At 42.5% G+C, this 11000-nt stretch overlaps 1 protein-coding gene across 3 annotated transcripts; it reads right to left on the bottom strand.

The window, feature by feature from the left end:
* Window positions 1-1081: 1081 nt before the first annotated feature.
* cnot4a (CCR4-NOT transcription complex, subunit 4a) lies at window positions 1082-10825 on the bottom strand. Of its 3 annotated transcripts, none has more exons than XM_020658814.3 (13): window positions 10586-10825; window positions 8640-8862; window positions 8177-8374; window positions 7780-7866; window positions 7366-7467; window positions 7075-7200; window positions 6850-6974; window positions 6558-6764; window positions 6414-6471; window positions 6066-6321; window positions 4323-4817; window positions 3831-4064; window positions 1082-3034 (listed from the first exon to the last, which is right to left on the bottom strand). In XM_020658814.3, exons 2-13 carry the CDS (start codon window positions 8811-8813, stop codon window positions 2706-2708), a joined length of 2391 nt encoding a protein of 796 aa, XP_020514470.1. In that variant the 5' UTR covers window positions 8814-8862; window positions 10586-10825; the 3' UTR covers window positions 1082-2705. The 3 variants fall into 3 exon arrangements, with proteins under 3 accessions (XP_020514470.1, XP_020514478.1, XP_065813115.1); XM_020658822.3 differs by having other exon boundaries at window positions 8640-8814; window positions 10586-10824; XM_065957043.1 differs by lacking the exon at window positions 10586-10825 and adding an exon at window positions 10450-10578 and having other exon boundaries at window positions 8640-8814.
* Between the last annotated feature and the right edge of the window lie 175 nt (window positions 10826-11000).

Raw genomic sequence — 11000 nt, 5'->3', positions numbered from 1 at the left:
ACATAGCAATGTGTTATAAACAATACATTAAATATTTGTACTCTTCTAATGGAAGCTTTTTGTTTGTATCTCAAGTGTTGATTTAATATGAGGCCCCTAAGCTTTGATTTCATAAATGAAAAATCATCTTGAAGTTTTCCTTAAATGTATCCAGTAGTGAGTGTCTGTGGATTTGGAAAGCTAAAAAGTAAGTCTGAAAGCTTAAATTGTGCAGATTTAGCAAATATGTAAACAAATACAACATATACAGGCTAAAACAGTTAACAGGGCTTGACTTTCAGTTTAGTTCATAGCTTACCAACTGACACCATGGCACCAGATCATTATCCTTTCTTTTCACAACCCCTCAAAGACCGCTGACTTTGAAAACCCCTAAACTTCACAAGTACCAGTAAACAATGAACTGATGAGCCCAAACCAGGAAGGACTTCAGACTGCTTTCTTTGGTCCTACAGGAGCAAAACATCAAATATCAGTGTATGTGTCTGTTATAAGTGGCACCTGGTTCTGATATCTATGTGAAGAAATAATGTAAAGCCTTTTTCTAGTTCTGGACTGTGCTCCTCCTCATGTCTGTCAGAAGTCCTACAGGACAAAAATAAGTCTCTACTGCAGGTAAATACTGCTGCATTGGACAGGAGAGTGCAGAGCTCTACAATGAGTGTGACGTGAAACAACACTAAAAAAGCAAACGTGTCACAATGAGATCTGATTATTATCTGACTTATGGTTGAATTAAATCCATTAACCTACCAGACACTACGAGCTGTTAAAGGTTTCTTGTCAGTGAGACTAACTAGAACGGGTCTGAGTAAGTGGAATAGTGTTCCTGTGTAACCTTGTGTGTGTGTGTGCTCGACTGAAGTTTGACTGCAGAGCCTCATCACTGACAGAGAGATCTGCCCTCTAGTGGAAGACATTGGAATGACAGCAATGAGTGAAGTAAATAAAGTGACCTTCCCAGAGCAGAAGTTCTGGACAGTATGGTGGTGAGTACTATAAAGGTACAAATATTTATATTATATATTTATTTATTTTATATATGCACACTTGAATCACAACAGCAGACATAGAGCAGCTCTAAGTTTTCAGTTTTATTTAAGGTTCATTTTTCCAGACCTGCAGAGGACAGTTCACTTCCTTTTAAGCGCCTCAATTTTGTTTTTTTGTTTTTTTTCTCGCAACATCACGTTAAAACCCATTGAATGACTCTGTGTTGGTGTCTCCTGGATGAGTTTGTTCATTTTTGTGAATACTGTTAAATAGGGAACAGCAGGAGGTGGGTGGGTTGGGTTGTGTAGGGAGAATGGGTGCTAAGAGAGGGAGAAAGAGAGAGCGAGAGAACACAGATCAGAATTAAGACTTCAAAAAAGAAAAAAAGGCGGTGGTTGGAGAGGTCGATCTCAAATCCTTGAAGGCTGAGAGCTCTGTAATTCACAACTACAGCACTTGGTTTTGTCTTGCAGCACCTTCCCTTGTGACACATATTCAAATGTGGTTGCCGAAGTCACATACATTATTGCATATTTATCAGCAATCATCTACACTAGACTCCTCCAATCACTCGAGTTCCTTTCTCTCGTCTGTCCGTTTTAAGGCCTCGTTTAAGCCCTCGTGGGTCGAACAAAGGGACCTGTTAACCCTGTTGCTACCCTCTTTAGTATTTCCTCATCCAGCTAGTCAGCTTATCTCCTTGGTGGCTGTCCATCATGGGGCTAGCTACTTTAGGTACCACATAGTGGCACTTTGAGTCTAACCCTAGTGCTCAGGATGTGTGCCACGATCTCCCAAAGCCCTGGCTCCCTGCAGTTAGGCAGTGCTCTATCCTCTGATACAGAGGTTCAGCAAAATCTTCCCTCCAGCAGGACGAAGCCCTCCGCTAAAGGGAATTTGGGCCAAGTGGCCTCTCAAGCAGGCCATCTGTGTCCCTACCTAACAGGGAGCCCATGCATAGCCTGTGCCCTCAACTCCCCAATGTGTCATCTGCATTCTCTCTCCGCTAACCACATCTCAGCTTCTTTTTGTCAACTCTTATTTAAAAAACACTCTCAGAAATGAAAAGCGACGTGCCAACCCGTTTTTCCTCTTTCTCACCTCGCCTGATTCATAACTTAACTTTAAGGGTTAACCGTTTCACAGTCTCCTGTTAAAGCGGGGAGAATGAGGGTCTTTGGGACAAAGCTTCAAGAGCAGATTCACAGCTTGCTTCATTCCTCTGAAAAACTCGTCGTGACTTCAACTTTCAAAAAAAACCCACAAATGTTGTTCATGCTTAATCATTAGTTACATTTAAAAAAGACCTCACTTCCGCCTAATTTGTTTCTTCACCAGTTTGTGGAGTTTACTCTTGTGTCACCACTGGGCGCTCGGTGCTTTACCATGCTCTTCTGTTGACAGCGAGCTACATGATTAATCCCCTTGTTGTGCCAAGAACTAGATGTGAGGAGTGGTGATGGTAGCAGACAAGGGGTGATAACGATGAGAACTTGTGTGCCACAAACAAAAAAAAACAAACAGGCCTTCAGAGTAGACAAAAAGGAAGGAGGAAGAGAAAAAAAGAAAGCATGTTTGTTACTTTGTTAATCATTTTTCATACTCTGCAGATTGGTGTGTATTGCATTGGGGGGAGGGGGGGGGGGGGGTACAGGATGAGTGGGTATAAAGCGGTAGTGGGGGAATGGGTGGGTGTCTGCTGTAGTCTGTGTTCAGTGGCGGTCCACAGCGGCACTCTGTAGCAGCTCTGTGGCAGGCTGTCCTGGGGGTCTGAAGGCCGTCTGGAAGCCGGGGGGAGGGGAGTGGAACTGGCTGGCGGGGTTGGCTGTGGGAGGGGGCAGGTAGGGAGCCCAGCCGCCGGCGGCTCTGTGATGGAGGGGGATGTGGGCGTCGAGGAGGCCGCTGTGGAGGGGCTGGGGAGTGGGCACAGCTGAGCCGGCCGGGCCGTCCATCTCTGTGAGCGCCTGCAGGGACTTGAGCCAGTGTGGTGGGTTGTCGTCCTGGAGACAGTCTAAACTGTTTCCTGCCGTGGCTGGTATACCTGAGGGGGGCGTGACCAGGGACAGTTCACAGAATAGATGAGTGATCAGAGAAATACGGAGGGGACACTTTTTAACACAAACTATTTGAGTAAAACAAAAAATATTGTGAAACGCTTTTTTTAAGGATTGTAGATAATCTGTGACATTTGTACCACAATTAAAACAATTACTGGTTTCAGCTCAGAGATCTGAAATGTTCTGCTTTCGTATTATTAAAATACCAATACTTAAGAGAGGCAAATAGAATATTTGACATTCTCTTCCATGGTAAAATTTTGTTTTCAGAATTTTGTCCAAAATTGCTAGAAACCTCCATTACCCTCCTAAAACTCTCCTCCATGAAAGACGCTTCGCTTTGTCATGTCATCGAGACGGCAACCAACAACAGTTTGACACTGTGATTCTTCAGCTGGTCATTTCCTTCAGAATTATCTTTTTGGAAACATTTTTTTTGTCTGATTAAGTCTTTAATCAAAAGTAAAGCTGACACTGAGATGGTCAATCTAACTTACTTTTATGAAAAATGTACATTTGTCTTTCTGACATCACAACATTCTTGTTTCATGTTATACAAAGCATTAATATTTAACCTATTGGCTGGGTTTACTTTAGTCTTTATAAACTAAGTTTTTACAGGAAACAATAAGTTTTAGATGGATGGAAGAGACAATTGTTAGCAGCCCTAATTTGTCAAGCCTCATCAGTCCTTCCTGATACAAATGATAAACTGAATTTAAATTCGACTGTCCTGTCCCTCATTGCACCAGTTAAATATTAACTTCAGTCATTCTCTACCTGTGATGATGGCAGGGTCCATCCAACTGGCTGTGCCGTCCCAGCTCAGGCTGTGTGAGATACCTGCTGGCCCAACCGGCCCACCGATGTGGTTAACGCTGTTGGAAGATGAGGAGGATGAAGAGGAAGAGGAGTTTGGGAGGCCCCCGAAGTTGATGTTGATGTTTGGCAGGAGGGCTCTCAGGCCGTCCTGCCACTCTTTCACATTTAAGCCGTCTATAGAGCCGCTGTTTTCTGCAGGAGAGAAAACACAAATGTCAGTTCACCGTGAGCACAGACTAGTGGTCAGATAAAGAACTGCATTTGCCAGCACGTCCTCTATAGGGTCAATAAACAATTATTGAAACAGGAATCACAATGCTACTATACATTGTACACATGTTGTAGTATTAAATGACATGATAATGTAACACATCTGATCTTTTTTTTTTTTAACATGCAGTGCTCCCTGAGGACTAAGAATGGTGCCACAGTGACCCGAGTGTCTGGTACCTGAGATGGGGATCCCTCCCAGCCCTGTGCTGTGCTGAGGGGGCAGATTCAGGTCCAGGAAATTACTGTGTGAGGCAGCACTGGCTGAGTGGTTCAAGTGTGTGAGGTTATTTCTTGTTGGGACGCCCATCCAGGGGTGTCTGGCGGCTGACTGCTGCTGACTGGCCTGACTGTTCTGACTGCCGGGGAAACTGAAGGAGCTGTAGATGGCTCTGTGGTGGAGCTGGGGGAGGCGTGGTAGGCCACTGGGGAAGTGGTGGGAGGTGCTGGGATTGTTGAGTGGCAGGCCAGGACCGTGGTTAGTCCCCTGAGAGAAGGGCCCTGGGGACAAGGGGCTCTGATCCTGCACCGACAGCTCCTTCTCTATCAGGTCGGCCAAGGCTTTGCGGGTGACGTCGAAGGGATCGAAGCCCAGATCATCGTCCTGTTGTTTGCTGGACGAGCCAAAGCCAAAAGCTGCCTGCCAGTCTGTGGAAGAAGACACTGGTATCGTGTCTGAGAGAGAAGACCAGAGACGGGTTACTGGATTGGTGCTAAATGCTCAACGTCTTCATGGACAAATCACAGAATTTCTTTGATTTCGTTATGTGAATCAACATTCTGTTCATACATGTCCCTCCATTTAAAATCAAGGTTTTAACAGGAAAATAACAATCAAGTTATTTTTCACATTTTCAACATGTGTATGTGATGTTTAATGTGCAACAAGACATTTCAGGAGACAACCGTCACGCTGGCTGAGCATTTTCACTCTGAAACTTCAGTGCACCAAAGACAATCTCTATAATACACATTAAGACCAGCATGGTTTCGAGCTTCACTGTTTAAAATTATAAAAAAAATATCATCATGAAGCGAGGTCTTTCGACAGAAACAAGGAGCATCAGAAGAGAAGTTTCCCTTTCACTTGCCAGATCGTGCTGTTCAGGCCGAAGGCTGATTTAACGCTAGGAACTCAGAATAATCTGTTTGATAATGAAGTCCAGATGAAAACTCATATCTCAATGTCATTATGTTTATTAATAGTGGTGGTGCAGAATGAGAGGGGGATCGATTTTTAAATAAATGGTCCTGTGTAATAAATTCAAACGAAGGGACAGACTCACACCTGAGGCCTTTCAGGGTATGCCAGGATTATAATATGGGAAAATACTTTCAACAATGCCTCTTGATTAACAGAGTTGTGTTTTGAGGAATTTTGTCAACTCCAGGAGAGGATATCTGAATGCCTTCTTAAATGCTGTTTTATGTAGCATCATTCATTTCATACGTTTCTAATGGTTTATAATTTACATTCAAACAACTCATTCTGTCTCGTTTTGACTGTTAAACAATGGTGTTATTTTTTCACAACAACATAGTTTGTTTACATCTTTATTTATTTATGTTTCTAACACCTTAGGCCCTTAGAAGGCAGATACATAAAGTTGATAATATTATTGATTTACATAAACACTCCACCCCTCTGATTTTATTGTTCTTCTTTCAGAATCTAAAGCTTACTCACACAGATGTTTCTCCTCTACTTAAATGACAGAAATACGTCATCCAGTCAGGACCGATGACTCATTGAACATAAAAAACTGTTTTGACTCAGTCCCAGCTAATATTTGGGTGTTGATTAAACAACATTAACATCTGAAGCATTATGATACATTGTATAATATATGCAACAAAGAAAACACAAAATGAATGAGAGAAAAAGGCATAATCAATCAAAAACGTTAAAACTTTGGTGATTACCTGATGTGAAGAGGCTCTGTGGTTCAGGGGTCATGGGCCAGTCTGAACTGCCGCGAGGGGAGCTAGGGAAGGGGGGCAGGCCAGCAGGGAGTGGGTTAGGATGTCTGAAGTTACTGTTGTCTGAAAAGAGCGACTGGGACTCTGCTGCCGCGCCTTCAAAGGGTGACCGGGCTGTGAGGTCTGACACGCTGATAGGCACCACCAGGCTGGGCTTGGTTAGACCAGGGGGAGGAGAGGGGGATTCACTGGTTGGTACCTGAAAGAAGAGAGGAGGGCAGAAGCTTGAGATTGTCTTTGTCAGACCTGATACACCTTCATTTATGTATCATTAAGTTGAGGTTTTTGTACCTGTTGTAAAGTCTCGCCATTCACCATTCCGATTGACTCTGGAGGTTTGTCACTGGGACTGCAGAGAGACACACTTAGATAATCAAAAACAGGTTGACAACTAAAGTCTGAAAGGTGCTTTTGTTGACAAGTGGTCTTTATTACCTGTTACTGTCACAGTTAGAGGAGAAGGGAGACAGGGCGGTACACTGACCAGGACCCAGCTCTGATTCTAGCCCTTCTGAAGCAAGTACTTCTTGGTCTAGATAGTCTAACAACGGAGGAGACTTGCGGTCTTCTGAAAGGCCGTTGGCCAGTTTATTGTGTCCTGACAGCGTCGGCCAACCATCTTTACCATTGCTACTGTTGGATCTGGTACAAAGCGGGAGAGAAAGATCAAGATTAGGGGAATAATCAAGTTACACTGTTGGAAGTCTGGACCAGAAGATGAACCAACCTCTGTGTGGAGTTGGGTTTACTCTTTGACTTGTCTGTTCCACATGCTGGAGGTTGTAGAAAGCTAGGGTTAATTTTATAGAGGTCTTGAAGGAGTTTCTGCTCATACTCTTGATGTTTCCCCGCCTGAAGAAAACACAACACGAGTCAACATTGACCATTTTATTAACAAACAGAGAATGAACCACAATCAACACACGTTCATCAATGTTAGACCACCACTTACCTGCATCTCCTCTTTAGTAAAGCTAGCTGCTTCATCCCCCAGCTCGTGTAGATACATACAATCAGGTTTGGGACACTGCATACTTTTAAGAAAGTAACTGCAGTATTTTGTTGTGCCTAAGGAAGCCTGCACAGACAGACAGAAAGACAAACTCTGACTTCAGGACTTTGCTTCATGGGATTGCTAAGTTGTACTATTTTTAAAATGAAGGTTGTTTAATACAAGAAAAATCACATAGACACAAAAATAAGAAAACAATGTGGAGCTAAATATTTGGGGTTAACTCCTTACCTTGAGTGTTCTGCCATCAACAACTACATTGTTCACACACTGTATTGCTCTGAGGGCATCTTCAGAGCGGATATAAGTGACATAAGCGCTGGCACTGGGCCCCTAAGGACATAGAAAAGTTAAAATAAACATACAAGTCAAACAGATCTACTGTGGCTTTATAAGTCTGTTTACAATGGCTTTCCATCACTGTTATGAACAGCTCAATTACTGACTACTCGTCTTTGATCAAGTAACTGGAATATTCTTTAATAATATCTTTAGGTATGCAAGTAAAAATAACAACAACAAATCAGATAATCTGTAGAAGTCAAATGGTTCTTCTATTATTAAATTAAGATTTTCTAACATTCTGTCAATACTGTAAACGCATCATTTGTTAGCACAGCTCGTTTATTCTATTCACCCTCTTACCTGTGAACCGGCGTAAGATGTGCTATTGTTTATCACCACTTTATGGATTTTTCCAAACCTGCCAAAATACTCAGGTCGTTTTAGGACCTGTAGGCACACACATGCAAAAAGAAAAAAAGAGATATGTCTAAATATTGCTTATCATAGTTGTGGGTGTCTTTTAAACTCTTTCATACTCAGGCTTACACTTTAAGCTTCTGTGGGAGTTTTGGCTAACAGACCTTTAAATGTGCATTGACATCATTCACCTTTGAAGTATTTTCACTGGATCTGCTCATATCAGAAACCTTCAACATAAATGAAGGAGCTGGTACCAGTATTTACAGTCTTTTTTCCCCCATCCAGCTAAAATACCAGCACACAGGTAGCTAAAGTCCCTGAGTTTTTAAGAACTCACCTCAGGGTCGGCGAGTCGCTGCGAAAGTCCCACCACGAACACCAGGTTTCTCTGGACCACTCTGACACTGGCCAGATGCTTGCGGTTTTCTGTCACTTTCTGCTTCTTCTCATTCTGTTTCTGCTTCTTCTCGTTTTTTATCCTCTGGATCTCCTCCTGTGACAGCGGCTTGTACACAGCAGGGTCCTCTGGGTACGGCTACGCAGAAACACAAACACTTAAATCGGAGTTTTCCGCCATGTGAATAAAATATTCTCCTGGTTTAAATTAAAGGGCGTTGTAACGGATGTTAGAAAGCCGGTACCCTTTATAACAAACAGCTACATTAGGAGCAGGATCAAAAGTTTATGTAAGGCCTTTATCAACATCAGGACCATTATCACTAACATTTCTAATTTCTTAAACACACGCCCTCTTTTCAGACTTCTGACAAGTTTTTCTGTGATCTTCTTTATTTCCTCACCTTTCTGCAGGCGGGGCAGAGGCCATTCTCGTCTGTCCGGATGCGATGCCAACAGAAGCGGCAAATCTGATAGCCGCAGGTGCAGGGGAAGAAATTGACGTCATCAATCTCCAGTGGCTCCATGCACAGAGGGCACTCCATGGGGTCGTCCTTCATTTCAGGGCTGTGGGACATCCTATGGCGCAGTGAGGGTGAGTTTTGAAGCTGGTCACAGAGCACAGGGCTAAGAGAACATACATAGTCTAAGTATAAGAGCTCCATAACAATGACTGAAAATAACATCAGCTGAACCTACTCTTTCTATTAACTAGATTTTTGGACAGTGGGACGGTTTAGTGTAACATCTGAAGCTGACTTTATGACCACCATGGTCACACTTCCTTTCACGCAGATTTTCCTCTTTGGCAGCAGAAAAATGATCCCACTAAAGTTTATTAAGTCCACGTAGCTTACCTGCTGCAGTCTTATGTAACCAATCTGTCTTGATGGACACTGTTTTTTTTTTTGCTTATTTGTAAAGCTCTATCATGAAGAGTTGATTTAATTGTGCTGTACTTTTGGAGGCCGGTGTTGTAAAATGCAGCATTGCAGACACATTTCTAATGTTTTCTGATTGAAGTTTTATCAAAAATCAGAAAACACTCTCAGTAAATTACACAAAAAAAGCACAACTCAATCCACGTGATTTAATTGACATGAGTTTTGATGGATATATCATCGCTTTGGTTATTTGAAGAAAAGAAAAAAAGAAGTGTCATCATTTGATTTGTTTCAACGGGTTAAAATGGGACTCATTAGTGTTTTAAAAAGTCAAACCAAACATCTTAGAATAACAGACTGTCTTAAAAGCATCCCTTTAATATCGCCAAGCAAAGATTACAAACCTCCCACGAAGGCTTGAGGACTTAATTTTAGACAACATTTGTTTTTAAGCTTGTCGTGTTTAATTGAAGGCCACACTTGGCTGTGTTTATCAGGAAACGAGCATATAAAAAAAGGAGCAGTGATGATTTTAATGTGGTAATGCGGATGTTGTGGTCTCTTCCAGGTGTGTTGACAGGGACCACACGTCATGAGAGATGTCTGAGAACAAAACTGCGTTATAACAAAACGAAAACGTCTTGATATTATATTGTACTGTTTTAACAGTGACAACACTGATGCCAGCAGACGAAGTCAAAGACAAAAACCCCCCTGATCAAGCAAAACGCCAACATCACAGACACCAGGCAGCAAAATGTGTCTAATAATTAACCCCACGTACGTGAACATCACGTTTAAGCCTTTAGCTTGCAGATATCAGCTGATTTGCTTACAATCGTGTAGAAGGACATAATACTTAGCCAGGTTGTAACTTCAGCTTCTGGGACTGTACATTATGACAGATGTTATTTGACTAACATTAGGCTAAGCTAACATTAGCCGCGAATTGGTTAAAAAAGAAGGAGAAGAAGAAGAAGAAGAAGAAGAAGAAGAAGCCGGTGTAACTATTAACAAGACCAACAGAAGCAAATCAAAGTTTTATCACAGAACCGCAACTTGCAGTGAGGAATAACAACGTGATATCGACAGTGTGATAATGTATTAAAACGAATACAACATTTTCGCCTGCTTATTAAACTGACAGCTTGGGCTTTTTTTTTTTTTTTTTTTTCTTGCTCTCACCGCTAGCTTCGGCGTAGCTAGCATGCTACATTATCATCATAACGCACGGAGGCTTACGACGCGGCCTACGCGAGCTAACGCTGCACCGGAGGCGAGTTTTAGACACTATAAACACCTGACATTGTCCGCATGACAGTGGGATTACCTGGGGGTTGATCTGATGAGCAAGAGGATGCGCCAATATGAGTTGTTGACACGTTACAGAGCGATCTGTCCTTTATTTAATGCGGGACAGTGAAGGCTGGCTAACCTGTGTAGCCTCTCTCGTTAGCGTTACTTACCCTGTCCGTATTTAGCTTAGGATTCCACTCCGAGGGAGTCACACCAAAATTGGGCGGGGACTGCGAGCCAATATGTCTGAAATGTCAAAAATTCTATACACGGTCATGTAATATAACCGTGGATGTGATGTTCTGTTGTAATTAAAAGGCTGTAGAGATGTTTTGCCCCTTTCTTTTCTTGGTATTGTAGAGACAATTTACGCTCTAACCACCATCTTAGCTAGCATTAAAGTAGGGAGGAGGGAATGGGGCAAGTGTTGAATTCCATTGAGTCTGCGCAAGATGGCGAGGTGCTTTGTGGGAAGTGAAGTTTTTCAGCGGTTTAATCGCAGGCTGAGGTGGAGGGACACGTACTAGGAGGTTAATAAAGGCAGACTGCGAAAAATGTTGCGAAATAAAAAAAAACATTTTGGAG

The sequence above is a fragment of the Labrus bergylta genome, chromosome 7 (assembly GCF_963930695.1).
Source record: "Labrus bergylta chromosome 7, fLabBer1.1, whole genome shotgun sequence".
NCBI classification, from domain to species: Eukaryota; Metazoa; Chordata; class Actinopteri; order Labriformes; family Labridae; genus Labrus; species Labrus bergylta.
The sequence above is the reverse complement of the archived record's forward strand: the minus strand, read 5'-3'. Positions and strand labels throughout refer to the sequence as shown.

What these genes read in the sequence shown, in the direction of transcription:
- cnot4a (XM_020658814.3), bottom strand. Translation starts at nt 8,813, where the DNA reads ATGTCCCACAGCCCTGAAATGAAGGACGACCCCATGGAGTGCCCTCTG. An exon ending in TTGATGGCAGAACACTCAAG is followed by an intron (nt 7,201 to 7,365) that starts GTAAGGAGTTAA and finishes CTGTCTGTGCAG; the next exon opens with GCTTCCTTAGGCACAACAAA. An exon ending in AAACCCAACTCCACACAGAG is followed by an intron (nt 6,765 to 6,849) that starts GTTGGTTCATCT and finishes GCTTTGTACCAG; the next exon opens with ATCCAACAGTAGCAATGGTA.